This window comes from Canis lupus, chromosome 34 (genome assembly GCF_011100685.1).
Source record: "Canis lupus familiaris isolate Mischka breed German Shepherd chromosome 34, alternate assembly UU_Cfam_GSD_1.0, whole genome shotgun sequence".
Taxonomy (NCBI): domain Eukaryota; kingdom Metazoa; phylum Chordata; class Mammalia; order Carnivora; family Canidae; genus Canis; species Canis lupus.
Genome location: NC_049255.1, coordinates 6567056 through 6586117, shown reverse-complemented (window position 1 = coordinate 6586117; position 19062 = coordinate 6567056). Strand labels below are relative to the sequence as shown.

At 42.8% G+C, this 19062-nt stretch overlaps 1 protein-coding gene across 1 annotated transcript in view; it reads left to right on the top strand.

Moving 5' to 3' along the window:
* The window catches only part of ADCY2 (adenylate cyclase 2), a 388589-nt gene that overhangs the window by 91372 nt on the left and 278155 nt on the right, over positions 1–19062 (top strand). Inside the window, exon 3 of the mRNA XM_038583952.1 lies at positions 18259–18420. Within this exon, the coding sequence (XP_038439880.1) occupies positions 18259–18420 (162 nt within the window). The remainder of the gene's footprint in view (positions 1–18258; positions 18421–19062) is intronic.

The following is a 19062-nucleotide window of genomic DNA, read 5'->3' as shown; positions in this document are numbered from 1 at the left end:
TCTCTTCCAAAAGAAAAACAAAATGGTGCAATCCAAGAGACTGTTCCTTGCCAGCTTTAGACTTTAAGGCCAAGCAAGTTTGAAAGTGGGCTCAAAGCAGAGTGGGTCCAATCTCTCTAATAGTCTTGGATTGCCCCCCAGCTCTGAGGATTAGTCCTCTGGCTAGAAGATTCCCAGAGAAGGGGAGAGGCGTGGGACATCAGGCTTAGCATTGTAACACTTGGACTTCACACCAAATGATAGCCTCAGTGAGGCACAGAGTCCCTTCCTATATTGGGGGATCCCCCTCAATGGATGGGACACTGCCTGCTTCAACATGATGGGTATACCCGGGGGAGGAAGCCAAGCATAATAGCCATTTGTAACTGTACCCAGACACAGGACCAGGCTGGTGGGTGAATGAAAAGCCCCTCCCTGGTTCTGATGTGTATATATGATTATAGAACAGAGGTTAAATTCACATTTCTTGATAGCCAGCAATAATAATTAGAAAAAAAAAAAAAAAACACAACAACCCTGTCATCCTTTGCCCAAGACCACTCACAGCATGCTGGAGTTGATCTGCCCTCCTTCTGCTGAACCACACTATGCTGTTTACTTTGTGGTAACCCCCACATTAAGGCAGGGCAGTGTCAGAGTCTGTTTCCCCCCAGAGCCCCAGGGGTGGGCCAGGCAGCAGCCCCTACCCTGGGCGTTCTCATCAAACCCTCCCCTCAGGACAGAGAGGGAAGAAAGGGCCTATTGTCTCAGGCCACCTTTCCCACCTTGGGTGACCTCCTGTTCCTACAGTTGCCAGGCCAGGGGCTGGGCTTTGGGCAGCCTCCCCCAGGCATCACTTTCTCTCCTTCTGACTCCTGCTTGGTCCTTCGGCCTCTGTGGCCCATACAGTTCACAGAAAGCTATTGGAGAGGCTAAACATCCAGGAAACTGAGTTTGGAGGTCATTCGCTTATCACCTCATTAGAGACTGTTCAGTGGAGGGCTCATGTTTTATGGATTCGCAGTCTTACGGCACCTCTTCTGCCATGATTTGCCCATTCATTTTCCTAGCAGCTTCTTAGAAGCTTTTCAGGAAAAGAGTAAATGACCGTGCTTCTCAACTGGCTTTTACCAATACATGCTAATATATTTCATGCTTGACACCATTGAAACGATCCCTGGTACTTGGAAATCAACAAACCAGAATCATTTTGTATGGATTTTCCTCTCTGCTTAGAGGATTCTTACCCAGGATAAAGCTGTCCCCTTTCTGGGCGTCTGTGGCACTCCCTGAGTAGCATCTGCTCTCCGCTGCCTCCCAGGCAGAGGACAAAACCAGACACACTTCAAGTTTCCGTGGCTCACATTCTTTATCCCTTAAATAACTGTCTCATAGGGCTGTCACCGTTATGTTGGCTGTTTGATGATTATGAACATGAAGGAGAGTGTGGTCCCAGCCCCCAGAAGCCGGGGTGGAAAGAGCACATCTGTATAAGAACAAGTATGCATGTGGGCACCGAGACAGTGCGCCCCACCAAGCAATGGAATAAAGACAAACCTTGAAGAACAGTTATAATTTGACCTATTTATAAAAGGCAGTGATACTATCTCAAGGAGTGAGCGAGAACACCATGAAGAAAAATATGGGTGTTTTTAGAAGAGTGGCCTGAGCACAGGTTGACTTTGCCTGTGTGTGCCCTTCTCTGGCATTTATAAACCATAAGAAAATCAGTGGAAGACAAGTTTAGCCAAAGTTTGGGCTATGCCCTTGACATAGATGTGCTTTTACGTGAAGATCTGTCTCAGTTCCCTTCTGGGGTTGCGAGCAACACCCGGGAGGCTTCTGGAGGCATTGTGGGCCTCGGCAGCATGGACTCTGGGCCCTTCACGCAGCTCCATCTTCATGCTTTTCCAGGCATGTTGCACGTGTGACCATGGGTGCCTCTGAGATCAAGGAATCCAACTCCTAGGTGACAGAGTTTAAGCCAATCATGAACCAGCAACAGAAAAACATGACTGAAGTGGACCCGAGCACAAAGCTCAAAATATGAAATTTTACAGAATCTAGAAGCAGATAGTTCTTTAAATAAAACTTACTTTGACTGTTTTAACATGTGCATTTTCAAAGTGATAGAACCGTGAAAACATCCAGAGTATGGACTTCCCCATTTTTGTTTACTTAGCACTGCTCTCTAGAATATACCACCTATGTGGACGGGAATTTCCATATCCTTATTAATGTTTGGGTAGTCACAGTGGAGTTATCACTTCAGAAATAATTATTGTTCATCATCAGGAAGTACAATACTTGCTTATCTTTGAAGTGACTTCAGAGCAATACAGAGCCTGCTAAGATGTGTAGTTTGCTCCTGGTTTTCATGATATCAATGATGGAATCATGTTTCTTTAAATAGCATGGTACATGTCAGAAAAGTGTGACAGGCCCCAAATTTAATAATCCTGAAGCTTTGAAGTAATACTTAGACCACCTCCTGTGCAAACCCTAGTGTCCCATATAAATGTCAGAGAGCTGTTGGTACAATATAACATAAGAACATAGGGAATCCGGGAGCACCTGGGTGGCTCAGTGGTTGAGCATTTATCTGCCTTGGGCTCAGGGCATGATCCTGAGGTCCTGGGATCAAGTCCCATATCAGGCTCCCTGCAGAGAGCCTGCTTCTCCCTCTGCCTGTGTCTCTGCCTCTGTGTGTGTGTGTCTCATGAATAAATAAATAAAATCTTTAAAAAAAAAAAGAACATAAGGAATCTGGGTGACCATCGTGCTGGTGGGCTGGCGTTGAATACCATGGCGGGAAGTTGTGTAATCCAAGAATTGAAAGCCCCACTGAGCCAATGCAAACACTAAAATAATTCATTTTTACAGCTTAAGGATATCCATTCTTTCCTTTGAGATTTTCCTCTTTCAGAATGAGAGAGAAAAGCAAACAAAGGCATTTCGAACTCGGTGGGTCTTTTTGTACTAAGGGCCCATTGTACAAACAGTGCTCCCCCGGATGCTGATTTATGTAGATGTTGACTACACAAGTATAAAACGGAGTCCCCAAACAGTATTTGTTTTTGGATGAATAATTCACTCGTTTTCCTTGCATGAGTTTTTCTTGTCTGAAGAACTGGCCTTTCAAATTAAATAAATATAATGTTTCAAAAGAATGTAGGCATGAATATTCATAAAGACCAAAACAGTGAACATAAAATAAAAAGCACTTTTATATGACATTTAAATTTTTTTTTCATGAGGCCCTTACTTGGTGGATTTTTTTTTTTTTCTTTTGCTCTTTTGAGATGATATTCAAAGTGATTTTCCAGGACACTGTTTCTTCTATGTAGCCTACCAGTTATTGTGGTAATACTTGTTTTCAGATAATTTCATACAACAATATTCCCCTTTACATAAATAGAAATAAGGTAGTGCTTGCATATGGCACAGTCCATTAGCCGTAGGTTCAGCCTGCTAGGGTGTCAAGCCCTTGATAAAGTGTCTAAACAACTGGAGGAATGCCAGAAAAACAAAAAACAAAAAACAAAAAACAAAAAAAACCAAGCCCCCAAATAAAATAAGACTATGTACCCTGGAAAACATAGCTTCTTCAGACACATGAAGTATGGCAGGCTACTTTTAGGTGTTTCTACCTATGTGCCAGTGATTGAAAGGTTAAGAACATACATGCAATACTTGTGTTAGTTAGTATATGCTGGGAACACAAACAGTGAGGATCTGCTCTTCCCACTTCCTTCAGAGATGGAGGTAAGAGTAGAAGAACAGAAAGAAAAAGATAAACATGAATTATGGCTGCGGTTATGTCTGCCCAAACAACTGGTTTAGAAGGAGCCAGTGTATATGTTCGCTTTGATTGATGGGCTCTTTCAGAGTTGTCAGGATATCTTCTGTTAAGGGATCCCTGAGATTACGGAGAGAGGTGTGTCACTGTCTGTTTTATAAGCACTGGCTACCCCACACCATAACTGTTTATCTTTAAACATGACCACATACTAAATGCTGATTTAATGGCAATGCGCTGTATAATTTAAATCTGAGTGGTAATGAAAGTGAAGTGACTGTAATTGCAGCAGGAAAGGTTAAATCTATGATGCAGTCTTCCTGGCTGCTCCATATTCATTTGCCAGGGTGGAGGGACGGGAAGTTCTTCGCAGGAAGGGTGGGATTGTGCCTTTCTGGTCCACTTCAAGGGGAAGCCATTGAGAGATGAAAATGTTCTTGGGAGTCACTTGTGAAACTGTAAGGTTGGGAAGGAGAAGGCTGTTTATCACCTTTGGAAAAACATGACTTAAGAAAATCATCAAAGAGCACATTATTTCTCCTGATCATGTGAGTAGAGAAAATAAGTAGACATATTCTATTAAACATTATTTTGCCTGATTACTTCCAAATGAACTTGCTATCCTTTTTCTTTGCCTTTGATGAGAAAAAATTTTTTGTAAGAAACGGGACTCCTGTGTTGGAACAAGCTGTTTTGGGTAGGGCAGGTAGATTTTCAAGGTTCCTTTTATTTTGTTTTGTTTTTTAAACATTTTATTTATTTATTTGACATACAGAGAGTACAGACAGGGGGAGCAGCAGAGGGGGAAGAAGAAACAGGCTCCCCGCTGAGCAGGGAGCTGCATGTGGGGCTCCATCCCAGGACCCTGGGATTCTGACCTGAGCGGAAGGCAGATGCTCAACTGACCAAGCCACCCGGGCGCCTAAGGTTCTTTTTATTTTGAATAACATGAATACCCTGATGCACTGAGGGGCACTCACCTCACATTGCTTCATTAACCTGTAGGATATGCCAGAATAATATTTTCGTTTTTGTTTTTTGTTTTTTAGCTTTAACAGAAGATTATGGCTTGTTTTTATGCTACCTTAGGGCTTTGGACAAAATATTCAACCCTTCGGCACCTTGATTTTCCCAATTGTAAAATAAGAAAAGACTTGCCATAAATCTTGTTTGTAATGGGTATTGAAATTGATAAAATGTAAATTTTAGGTCAGATGATGTTCTTTCTATATACTCAGAGATATTTCTGGCAACACACCCACTTTTTCTCCTTTCTTCTGTTGTTTCTAAAGACTTTATTATGCAATTTGGAGACTTTGAGAGGCCTGGACATTCTGGTAAGTGACTGTCTTAGAAACAATGCTTACCAATTATTTTGCCATGAGTTAACGTTTTGCTGGAGCTCTATAACAACTCCCAGGAGTCCCAAAGGAGGTCATTTCAGTAGCAGGTCACTTCTGATATTAATTATTATTGCATTAGTCAGGTTTCTCCTCTGAATGCTGAATAGCAAGCAACCCCTAGGTCCAAGTGGCTCATGGAGTAATATTTCCTATTCTACACTCAGCAGTCTGCTGGTTGGCTGAATTTGTCTGGTCTCTTAACCCTACAGGTCTGCTGTGTGTGTCTTTAGCTCAGACCTATTTGAAAGAGTTGTCTTTCTGGACCATGGCCTTCTCATTATGGAAGACCAAAACTCCAAGGAGGCTGGCAGAAATGTAAATTGAGGCCTTTTAAAGCCTCAGTTCTGAACTGGAATGCTGTCAGCCCATATTCCATTGCTCAAAGGAAGTCACATGGCCAAGTCCAAAGTCAATCAGCCAAGGATGTATACTCCACCTGCTGATTTCCATGGCAAGAGCTAGGAGAGAAGAAAGAATTATGGACATATTCCATATATTCCACTCCATCTGGTGCATTAGAAAACTGTGCTGAGGAATGTTAAAAAATGCTTCGTGTTCTCATTTTTATCTTGGCCAAGGAATCACTATCCAAACCAGTCTACAAAATATGAATTGATGCTCTGGGAAACGGGAATGTAGGGGGTAACACCATACTGTTTCTTCAGGCCCAAAGGGACACAACTTAAATGCTTTCACAATGCAGAAGGTAACCCACATTCAGACGCAGTAGTTTGCTAATCACTGGTGGAAAGTTTCTGGATTTTTAACTCTAAACATATCAGACTTGCAAACAGACTCTGCTGTCATCATGTGACTATGGGGTGGGGGGAAGGAGACAGGGAAAATAAATGGGCGAGCTTGAGAGTTGATCTTCATTCCAAGCAATTCAAGTGTCTTAAGAACAGGATTTGTGTTTTCTCCATAATAGGTAATAAAATGCCTTGCATATTATACAGCAAAAATAAATACTGGGGGATACGTGCATATGAATGATGAGTGAAGAAAAGGAGATGGCACATACAGGTCGATGGATACCCCAAACCAAACAAAGAGCCAGAAGGAAGAAAAAAGGGAGGAAAGGGAGCCACATCAGTCACTACCTGCCACTAAGTACTGCTCAGGGCTCTGAACAGACAGAAGGCTGGGGAGACAATAAGTTGTCTTTGTTCCCTTAGGACCTCAGGTTTTTACATCCTACTATTTTTTTTTTCAAGCGTTTTAAAATTTATGATCTACCTCCTACTTATTTTAAATGAAAAAAGGCACAGTGAGAGTCATTGTTTCACCTCTGATTCCTCAGTCTCCCTAAGTCTGAATAACATTTACCAAGAAGAATGGGAGGTACGCGGTGATTCATGATTTCATCAGTACTCTCCACAGCCCAGGCTTTCCATCAAAGAGCATAATATGTAGCCTTTCACTTCAAAGCATAACATTTAAAGAAACGTTTTCATGTTCTATACGAGGGAGTTGATGCTGGGGAAATCATCTTGGCTGAACGTGGCTATAGAGGAAATGTAACCTCTTTTATTATCAAGTCATCAAGGTTTTCCTCGCGTTTTATTCTGAATTATGGTCATAAAGGATGTTTTCGAATAGGAACATCAATTTCCAAAAACTTCTAAATATGTTTTTCGTTGTAAGAAAGATGAGGTTCTACTTGAACTTCTCAGATATTGAACAAGAGATACTGTTTGAGGACTCACGTGGACAATTCGCTTTTCTGCTGGGTCACCAGGGCTCCCCATCAGCACAGTGGTCACAGCAGAATGGCGCGGTGACCGCATAGAGGAAGACATGTGATGTGCTCCACGCTGTCCGTGATGGTTGAGCTGGTCCTTTTTGCTCATTTAGTAGAAATGACGTGGGAAATAAATGATTTTTTTAAACCTGGTATTTATTTTAAAATCAAATGGGTCTCTTCTTAAGACACTTGAAATTGCTTGGAATGAAGGTAAGCTCCCAGATGAAATCTAGTAACTGGGTCAAAGATGAGTAATTACTCGTCATCATTCACTGCCTTGTTGATGAACTCAGTGTCTGTTTAGCACTAGACTTTGAAGAGAACCCTGTGGCAGAAGGGAATATCCCATGGATCTATCTGATCAGAATATTGGAAATTCCCCACCATGATCACCACCTTATTGGGAGTGACTGACCATTGAACCCACTGATAGCCTTTTGGATCCAGGTGGACCCCACACATATCACCTGGGAACGGGATTACAGTAGAGCATCAAATCCATAAACACAGGGCAGGACCCTAGAGTGTGTATTTCTAACACACTCCCAGGTGAGGTGGGGTCCAGGTGTGAGGCCCACACTTGGCATAGCAGACATGTGAGCTCCACAAAGCAAAGGACGATTCAGGGTCCCTTTTGGTCCAGAAGATGCCAGGAAGTGCAGAGGAGGCCTGCGTCTCTGACACCCTCATGACTAGTCAGCCCGGACAAAGAATGAACTGGAGAGAAGGGGGAAAGATGACGCACACACCCAGGCAGCTGTCATCAGACACCTGCAGGCTAGCGATCGCAGGGCACATGGTTGGCAGTAGTAAGTGGGTTTAATTTTCATTACTGGCTCTAAAAAATGCTCCGCATCACTTGCCATCAGGGAAATACAAATCAAAACCACAATGAGATACCACCTCACACCAGTGAGAATGGGGAAAATTAACAAGGCAGGAAACAACAAATGTTGGAGAGGATGTGGAGAAAGGGGAGCCATCCTGCACTGTTGGTGGGAATGTGAACTGGTGCAGCCACTCTGGAAAACTGTGTGGAGGCTCCTCAAAAAGTTAACAGTAGAGCTGCCCTGTGACCCAGCAATTGCACTAATGGGGATTTACCCCAAAGATACAGATGCAGTGAAACAAAGGGGCACCTGCACCTCAATGTTCACAGGAGCAGTGTCCACAACAGCCAAACTGTGGAAGGAGCTGAGATGTCCTTTGACAGATGAATAGATAAAGAAGATGTGCTCTCTATATACAATGGAATATTACTCAGCCATCAGAAAGGATGCACAACCTACCATTTACATCAACATGGATGTAGCTGGAGGGTATTATGCTGAGTGAAACAAGTCAATTGGAGAAGGACAATTATCATACTGTTTTACTCATATGTGGAATATAAAAAACTATGCAGAGGATCATAGGGGAAGGGAGGGAAAACTGAATGAGAAGTCATCAGAGAGGGAGACAAATCATGAGAGACTCTTAACTCTGGGAAACAAACTGAGGGTTATTGGAAGAGAGGTGGGCAGGGAGATGGGGTCACTGGGTGATGGGCTTGAAGGAGGGCCCGTGATGTTTTGAGCTCTGGGTGTTATATGCATCTGATGAATTACTGAGCCCCACATCTGAAACCAATGATGTACTAAATGTTGGCTAATTGAAATAAAAAGATAAATGCACCGAGAGCCCGATGTGGGATTCGATCCCGGGTCTCCAGGATCGCGCCCTGGGCCAAAGGCAGGCGCCAAACCGCTGCGCCACCCAGGGATCCCAGATAAAATGGTTTTAATTACTGACAGCATTTGTGGGTCTTTTAATGAAGAGTATGTAGCTGTGATACTCTGCTACTGCGTTACCTTTGTGACTGATCAGGGCTTGAGGTTAGCTGGAATGGAAAGGAGTGTCCTCTGGTGTGCCGTCACATGGCTGTGAGGATTAATGTGTGTCTGCAGAGCACCTTTGAGTTACACCCCAGGAAGCACACGCTTGTCATCAGTTGGCTGCCTTGGACTCCCCTGCCCTCAGCTTTCATGTGTCACTGCACCTGGAATGTTTTATTCCTTCCTTCTGCAAATATTCGTTGAGGTTGTTTATGGGACAGGTACTGTTCTCAGTTGTAGGGAACCATCGTCCATGCAGGGCCCTTGTCTCCATATTTATGTGGGGGAAGACAGAAGATAACGATTAGAAAAATATAAACATAACCATTCCAATTCCAAGAATGATACAAACAATTTAAAGCAAGGTGATTAGCTAGAGAATGAATGGGGTGATATTTTAGATAGAGGGATCAGTAGATTCTCTCTGGAGAGGTGGTGTTTGAGTTTTAAACCCTAAATGGCAGGAAGAAGCCAGCCAACAAAAGACTCTTGGGGCAGAAGAACAGAAAGTGCAAAGGCCCTGAGGTTCAGGGACCAGGGAGAAGGCCAGTATGGAGGGACTGTGGATGTGGGTGATAGGAGTTGGTGAGATATGAGATTGGAGGTGTCAGCCAGATGAGAACTTATTGGCATGATGGAGACTTTGCATACTTGCCCAATGTTACAGAAAGCCAATGGCAGGATATACACAGATGGGGGGTTACATGCGTTTTTAATGTGCTAAAAGATCACTTTGGTTACCATGACATGTTAGCTAACAGCTGCATCATGTCCCATGATTATCATTCCTGTTTTGTGGGGAAAACATTTAAAATCTGATTTTGTAGCAACTTTGAGGTCTATAGTACAGTATTGTTATTCAGTCACTGTTGTGCTTTTGATCCCCAGAACTTCTTCCAGCTGCAAGTTTGTACCCACCATCCTAACCACTATTCTATTGTTTGTACAAGTTTGGGATTTTTAGCTTCTGCCTCTAAATGGTGTCATGTATAAGTCAATCATCAGTGTCTTTTTCTTTCAGACTTCTTTCATTTAGCATAATGCTTTCAAGGTCCATCTATCTTAATTGCAAAGGGCAGGATTTATGTTTTTCTCATGGTGTGTGAATAATATTCCATTGTGTAGGTGTGTGTGTATGTATGTACATTTATCTTTATCCATTCATCCATTGATGGACACTTAGGTTGTTTCTGGATCTTGGTATTGTGGATAGTGCTGCTATGAACTTGGGAGTTTTCAGTATCTGGTTTTCATTTCCTGTGGAGATATATATACCCAGAAGTGGTAACCGTATTATAATACGTAAAAGTATCTCATCAACATGTTGTATACTGTAAGCTCACACATTATATATGAATTATATCTCAATTTTTATTTTTTTATTTTTTTATTTTTTTATTTTTATTTTTTATCTCAATTTTTAAAAGAATCACTTTAACCTCTGTGTGGAAAATTCATTCTAGGGAACAGTAGTGCAAGCAGAGAGGGCACTCAGGATGATGTTACAGGAATCCAAAGGTGATCGATTGATCATGTGACTTGGGCTAGAGTTGCAGCCACAGATGAAAAGGGATAGGTAGATTCAGCATGTCTTCTAAAGATCAAGAGCATGAGGAAGAGAAAACTATTAAGAATAGCTCCTGGGTATGGGGCCAGAGGTTCATTTGATGAGATGGGAAAGACTATGAGGACAAGGGTTGGAGGTTGGGGAAATAGATGAAATATGTGTGATGAGAATTGCACCCACATGCCTGAGGCCTGTTTTGATAATCCAGAGTCACTGTAATGCATTCCTGTAAATAATACTAATGACAGTTTGGCTCTCATGTTTGCATAATCCACTATGGTGCACAAGCATGAAATTCAGAATTAAATCCTAGAACTGAGCCAGTGGACTCAGCCTAGAGCCCCACATCAACTCTTGTGAGGCCTGGAGAAGCCAGAGCAAAAAGCGAATGGAAGCTGAGAAAGTTCCAGAAGCATCTGGAAGCATCCATGACATGAACTGTGCTGAATTATACCTGAGTCTGAGATCTAGACCCCCTTCTATGGGGCAGAGCCAGGCAGTCCTTCGCTTGGTTTGTTCTTGTGGGAAAGCCTGTTTTGAGCTGGGGAGATGTAGCTTCTTTACTGACACCTGAGCTTAAGTGTGATGGGATTTTGGTGGGATGGCATATATGGATCCACCAAAGTCCAGTCATGCATGCATATATACCACACACACAGGAGTTACGTACATGTATGTGTGTGTATGTATACTAGTTTGTTTCTCTATATGTATGTATGCACACACATAGATAGATATAGGTACAGATGTGCAGGTACACACCCCTCCCCACTGGGGGGACCTGGGAAAGAAAGAGGGAAAAGGGAAAGAAGATAAACCTAAGAAAGAGGGTAATCATAGACATCCATAGAAACTGGACGTGCTCTGATGGCTTCACTAAACATCAGTGTGCTTTGAGGGTCCCCAATTAAAGAAGAGACTGTTTATACAGTAGTGAAATTTGTACTAGGAAATGTAACAGTGACTCAAAGCAATCCTCACAGAAAGTACAGTCAACGAACATGGTAAGAAAATGCTAATCTAAATAAAAGGGTAAGTATCATTTTGCACATCCACAAATCAGCAAAGGAAAAGAGAGAGAAACAAAGCAAGGAACAGATTCTGAATTAATGACAACACACTGCTGGTTACCAGAGAGGAGCAGGTGACAGGATGGGGGAAATAGTGATGGGAAGGAAGGAGTGCACCTGTCGTGATAAGCACCTGTTGATGTATGGGAAGTGTTGAATCAGTATATTTTACATCTGAAATTAATATTACACTGTATATTAACTATACTGGAATTTAAATAATAACTTAAAAAATGTTAAAGTACATTTCTGGCTAAATATCTTTCTAGTTGTTTCTAGAAGAAAATGTAAATGCTTCTAATTAGTAAGTGGTATAGATGTTCTCAAAGCCAGCAATCCTTTGAGATGGAAGTTAACATTCAAAAAGAAATTTTTTATTCAAATGTAGAATTTACTTTCAGAATGCTCAATTAGATCCCTATATTCAAGAATTCTCTCTTTTCGTTTGGCAATTTTTACTATACTTTGGCATTTCTAGTTACATTCTAAAACAAGATGCAATGTTCAAAGAACTACAATTCATGCTTTTTCAAAAACGTATAATTCCTATGGTTTTTAGTAAAATCTCTCTCTTTGAAAATTAAACTACTACTTTAAACGCCGTGCTATTTTTTTATTTCTCAGAGATTTGTTGGAGAGAAAAATGATTTGAGGAGCTCAGCTTCTGATTATAAAATACTTACATTCACTGAGATGTTATTTCTCTTAACATTATTAGCATAAAAAAATAGAAAATATTTCTCTGATGGTGTATTCTCAACAGAATTGTGGCGATTTACATAAGTAATCCTGATCATCTTGCTGATTGTGCTTGCTTATGCATTCTCCCTGGAGATTGGAATAGACAACAGAGCTTCTTGAGAGCTGGGGTACCACTGGGAAGGAAAAACTAGGGGCTTCATCTTTTCAGCTACTGTTGCCATGTCTGGGAACATTTTGCTTGCCATTGAACTCTGAAACACATGTGAATTATACTCTGAAAGTCCACAGACTGTACAGAGACCTGGGCTGTGAAAGACCACAGTTATGTAGAGAGTCAGGTTAGGACCATTTCTGTGTCTATCCTACCCTTGCATGAGTGATACCTCATCTCTTCTCCACATTTGTGGAGATTTTCTGTTTAAAAAAGTTTAAAAACGATTTTTATAAAATATTTGTGATTCATAAACTGTAAATCGCTTGATGTTGTGGACGCTTATTCTTTATCTCTCAGGTGGGAACGGAGCATGAGATGTAAAGTGGATGGAAAATACTTGAGATCTAAATTCTGACCTACAGCATAATCTTTTTTAAAAAAAACTATTCTTTTTAGAGAGAGAGCATGAGAAAGAGCAGAGAGCACAAGTGGGGAGTGGGGAGAGGGGCAGAGGGAGAGGGAGAGGGAGAAGCAGACTCCCCACCAAGCAGGGAGTCTGACATGGGTCTCAGTTCCAGGACCTTGAGACCATGACCCGAGCCAAAGGCAGACACCCAACTGACTGACCCACTGAGGCGCCCCTGTAGCATAATCTTGATACTGTGATTTGATTTGTGCCCTCCAGAAGAGCAGAGTTGCTTAAAAGTGTAATAATGAGCAGAGACCTGAGTGCAGAGGGGGAAGCCAGGCAGGAGTCTGCGGGCAGAGCACCCAGGACAGACCACCTGGCAGGCCCCAGAAATGGCCATGAAGGCCAGATCATGGGGAAGAAGCGAGTGGGCGGAGTGGAGGGGAGGTGGCCCAGGAGGCTACTGGTAGGCCACTGCCAGGACCTGGGAGTGTACTGTGAATGAGCTGGGAGGCCAGCTGAAGAGCATTGGTGTAGAGATGATAAGGATTTGTATTTGAGGTGGGTCTGGAAAGAGGTGAGATTTCAAGAAGCCAAGAAGAGGAATGAGTATATTCTAAGGGTAGACAGTGGCAGACCTGGTGGGGCGCCCCCTGCTCACAGGGATGCCCTGGGCTGGCTGGAGCAGAAGTGCTTCCAGAACAGCGTATGGGTGTGAGTGGAGAGGCCTGTCTGAGGAGAGTCTTGACCTCCAGGCTGTGCGATTTCCACTTTACTCTGTGATCATGAGGACCCTTCAAGAGAAGATTTCTGAGCACAGGGGTAGGCCAGAGGAAATGTTCATTCAAGAATGCAGCTAATTCAACCTGTGCATTCAGAATAACGAGTCCAGCAGCTGTATGTTGGCTGGATTAGGGAAAGGAGAATGTTGGAGAAAGGGATATCCGTGAGAATATGACAGCAGTTGGATAAGGTACTCCTATCTTGCCATGAATGATCATTAGTATAAGGAAATGCTGAGTAATCTGGTGCATCCATTGCTATGGAATATTCTGTAATTGGTGAAAAGTAAATCATATATTCACATATATCTTGGAAAGATGCCCATGATGTGTAATTCAGTGATAAATAGCAAATTGCAGAGTAATGCATATAAAAGCATCTAATTTATCCATCAATAAAACCCATGTTATAGTGTGCATGTGTGCATGCAGGCACGAATGTACATATGTGTGTATGTATGAGCTCAGTGTCAGTCAGGACCACCTAAGCTGTGCTTGGGATCCCAGGGGTTTACCGCTACAAAGGATTTGGGCTCATTCAAATGAACACAGGTCCATGTGGGTCCTCTGAGGGAGTCTACCCCTCACTTGAGACCAAGACTGGAAGAAGCCCAGATGTCATGTTTCCATGATTGCCAGAGAGGGGAGGGGGCTTGGTAAGTTGTGCACTAATTTCCACCCAAAAGACACCTGTGACTCCTACCCACACTGCATTTGTCAAAGTGAGTCATATGGCCTCATCTGACTTAGAAGAAAATACTCAATGCATTGGTACTATGTTCCCAGAAGGAAGAAAGTTAGAAATATTTGGTAATGAGTCCTAGTGATTACCAGAAGCATGGAGAATGGGGTGGAATGGGCAAAAACGAGGTCCCCTTATTGGGGGAATGGGGAGAAGAAGGAGTGAGAGAAAAGCATGGAAGCATGTTTCTTAACATGTGGAAGAGGAATGAGCCAGCCTAGTGGAAGTAAAAGGGGAGAGGAGTAGACAAACAGATGCGGTTCACTCGAATCCTAAAGTAAGAAGACATTGTTTTTGAGTGTGGACGTGAAGAATCGTCAAAGGTGAGGTGTAAACGTTTGCACCTGGGTTGTTGGGGATGAAGACATCATGGGTAGAATTGCCTTACCCTGCTGGGAAGAGTAGGGTTAAGAACATAAAAAAAGAAGCTCTTACTTTGTTTGAAAGTTATGGGGCAGATGTGCCTGGGTGGCTCTGTTGGTTGGGCGTCCAAATCTTTATTTCAGCTCAGGTCATGAGTCCAGGATTGTGAGATACAGCCCCACTTCAGGCTGTGCACTCAGCGGGGAGTCTGCTCCTCCTACCCCTCCCCCCACCCCCCACTCACGTGGGCTCTCTTTCACTGTCTCACTCTAAAATAGATAAAATCTTTAAAAAAAAAAAGTTATAGAGCTTGAGGTTCAAGTAGACCAGTGGGATGATGTGTATGTCTTATAAAAGACAAATGGCAGGCTAAGTTCAGAGAAACACTTCAAATGGTTTTATTGGGATGGGTGCCACTTCAGATATTGTACTAATCCAGGGTTCTGGGCAGGGTCTCAGTCATCAGATCAGTGGCTACTCTTTCTTCAGCCTCTGGACAGAGATACATATAAGGGGAATCTCAGTCATGGAAATGTCCCCATGGTAACATGGAAACCCAAATGCCTGCATTTGCCTTTTTGGAGATTTTAACCCACACATTCTTTAGAATGTGCCAAATCCATTTTGGTTTTACATATGGCCCTATTTGAAATTGCTTTGGAAAGAAGGCAAAAAATAAATAAATAAAGAGAGCCCTCTGGGAATAATAAGAAGTAAAGACTGTTCCCCCTGTGGGACTTGAAACCACACTTGACTTTCTTCTTTCCTTTCCAGCCTGCGGAGTGATCCCCAGGCTCCCTGAGCTGAGCTCCTGAAATGTTGCCACTAAAATTCAAAACTTGATTTAATACAACTTGCTTAATTGACCTTTAAAAATTTCATTTTGTTGTCTAAAAATGAACACTTAGCAGGAGTAACTGTATTTGGAAAACAGAATGTCTATTCTCCATTTGGTTACTGCAGATAAGCCTTCCACGTGCTGCCTTTTCAAAGCTCAAATTGTCGTGGAAGTGTATAGTAATTGAAGTAATGTGAGAGTTTTAAAGCTGTCCAAAATTAAGCTGTTGAAAAGTTATGATAATTTCAAAGAACTGCTACAGGTTTTTGCATTAGAAGAAAAATACGTAGTTGTAAGAGAGAGGCTCTTTTTTGTAATTGTAGGTTCTTATACCTGAAAATATTTGTTTAATACTTCGTGTCAGATATAGGATTTTGCATTAATGCTGTGCATAGAAATAAATGTCTTAATTGAAAATATTTGGTGGATATTAGAGATTCCAAAGTCAATTTAACTTTCTCAATAAGCCATGACTGTGCAATGATTGTTTATCTCATTCACATTCCTAAAAGAAACTTTTTCTCTGGTTTAGTGGCTGCCAGCCAAGGTGATCTTACCCCCTGGGAAATATTTGACAAAGTTGGTAGACATTTTCAGCAGTTGTCACAACTTTGAAAAGGGGAATGTCAATGGTGTCTACTGGGTGAAGGCCAAGAATGTTTCTACACATCCTCCACTGCACAGGACAGTGCCCATCGCAAAGAAGTATCTAGCCCCAAATGTCAGTAGTGTTGAGGTTGAGAAACCCTGCTTCTCAGTGAAATATCTGTTTTAGCTCATAGTGTGTCTGTATTTAGTATAACTTTTCTCTGATAATTTTGCTAAATATTCATTGTTGTATGTTATTATTTACCATAACTCACGCTATAAATATAAACTGAAAGTGAAATATGTAGAAATGAAGGAAAGATGAGCCTATCTTTGAAACATTAGCAATTTTGTAATGATGATTACATTTTGTAATGATTAAAACTTGGTCCTACCTACTGAAAGAACTCAATATCTGAGCCAAGATGTTGAGTGCTTTCCATGATTGTCTTGGCAGGAAGGAAGAGAGCTTGCTGTCTTTCCATGTCAGACTTGTAGACGTGGTTCGTGGGCACTTGTGTCTTCTGTTAGACCTTAGCTTCATGAAATTTCTGTCAAGGGAGAGAAATACTGCAAACTCTTTACCAAGAACACATGGAAGAGTTAAACCTGTGGGATCTAATTTGGGCTTTGATAGTGACTACTTGGGAAATACTGGCCAAGTTCCCCATTTCTCTGGATCGGTGATATGCCATGCAGACCTCCGTGTCTGTACAGGTGGGGGAACCAGAATGAGTCTGGTGCCCTCCTGGGCCTCGTTCTCTTCAGATCTTCTGGGAGCAGAGCCTTTTGCCCATGTCCTCATGAACATATATCCCAACTCACTGCAGAAGAACTGGCTCAGTGTCTCCACATCCTTCCAGCCGTGCTGGGATTTGGGGTTCTTTTCATAGCACAGATCACTCTGAATTTGGGACAAGCTCTTCTCCCCTTAGCTTCACTTCTGTTCTTGGGTGAAGAGCTGTGAGGCAGGGTACACCAGATGCCGCTCTTCTGTTTCCCTGACCTCGGCTCTTTTTCCCACTTGATTTCTCACTCTATCTTCCTGCTTCATGTTCTTCTGTCTCTACTTCTTTTGTAATGAAAACGGTCTGTTTTATTACCTACTAAACCACTTTCCATTCCATTCCAAATCTTTCTCTGAGCTTTCATGTTTTTTTTTTATTGAGGTGACATTCACATAACATACATTAGCCATTTTAGAAGGAAGAATTGGGTGTCATTTAGTACATTTGCAGTGTTGTGCAACGAACACCTGCATCCGGTTCCAGAATGTTTGTCATCACCTGAAGGAGAACGCTGCCCCTACTGAGTAGTTACTTCCCACTTCCCCATACAGCCCCTGCCAACCTCTAATTTGCTTTCTCTCTCTGTAGATTTACTTATTCTAGATAGCTCACAGAGATGGCACCCTATGATATGGGGTCTTTTGCTCTAGCTGCATTCACTTGGCATAATGTTTTAGAGGTTCCTCTGTGTTAAAGCAGGCATCAGTACTTCATTATTCTGGCTGGCCAGTAGTGCACTAGCGGGGTGGCCACAGGCTGTCTATCCATTCCTCCACTGGCGGACATTCGTGTAGTTTCCACCTTTTGCCAATGGAGAGTAGTGCTATTAGGAGCATGTGTATGCATGTATTGAAGTTACCTGTTTTCACTATGTGAGGACATATTTTGACCCATACGGCTGGGTCATATGGTAGTTGTGAGTTTCACTTTTTGAGAAACTGGCAAACTATATAATTTTGTAACAGCCAAACCATCAGCTAAGCTGTTTGATTTTTGTTCGTTACATGGCCACACTATTTCTACTTTGCCCAGCTGTACCCCCCCCAACCCCACCCCCCACACCCTCCGGCAACACCTGTCCATCTTCCACAAGTCTCCGAGTCTCTGGAAACAGTGTGAGACGTCACTCAGGAATCCATGTGTGCTAAAGCACGGACACTGAACCCGGGGAGTTTAGAACCAGCTCTGCCTCCAGATCCAGAAAGCGCTAATGTCTGCAATGGTCTGGGTATCAAAACTGGCCATCCCCAAATTTTGAACAAGGACAGTTTTTCTCCCTCCCAATAGTTAGTCCTTCCTTGTAATCCACTGGGTTTGTTTGAACGTGCCGTCCTGTTTTATCATAGTCCAGTAAGTGGGTGCCATTTAGGTGTTTTGTGCAGCGTTTCCTGGGAAGGAGAGGGGATGCCCTGGGGAATGGGGACTCTCTGTGACTCTCCGTGTTCTTCTCCCATAGGTGTCGTTCTTCCTCTTCATCATCTTCGTGGTGTACACCATGCTGCCCTTCAACATGCGAGATGCCATCATCGCCAGCGTGCTCACCTCCGCCTCCCACACCATCGTGCTGAGCGTCTGCCTGTCCGCGACGCCGGGGGCCAAGGAGCACCTGGTCTGGCAGGTGGGTGCACCTCGCCTCCCGCCCGGGCTGCTGGAGGTGCCGTGTGCTGGCTCAGGGCGTGACTGTCGGTACCTGGCGGGTGCCGGAGTTCTGCTCGCCCGTGTGGACTGGAGCGTTTCTGCTGGGTGGCCAGCCACAGCCCGCCTCCATCCGTGGAATCAACGCTTAGCAATCAGCGTTGGGAGAAATTAGAAACGGTGGTTCCATTTTGCTGATTGCTGAATGGTAGTATGATTGTGAGGCCTACAAGCTGTTCTTACTGTGCATTAGAATTTAGCACTCTTATTTTTAGAGTGAAAATAGCTTGCACAATTAAACTCCTAATTCTCCTCCGCCTCTCTCCACCTTGATATCCAAAACCCCTTCTTTATGGAGCAGAAAAGATTTCTCCATTTCTTAATCTCCTGTCAGGTCCATGGCATTAAAAAGGTCTTCTGAAATGCTTCGACAGAAAATTTAGCTTTACTAATAAATGACATTTCAAAGAAGCCATTGTACTTAATTAGCTAAAAGCATTTAAAAAGTGATTTGATATCCTGCTACGTACATCCATAAACATGAGGGTCAGTGACTTGGAGTTACTCCTAAGTTTCTTTTTATTACCTGGAACAGGTATGTTTGATTTCGCTCTGTTAGAATTAG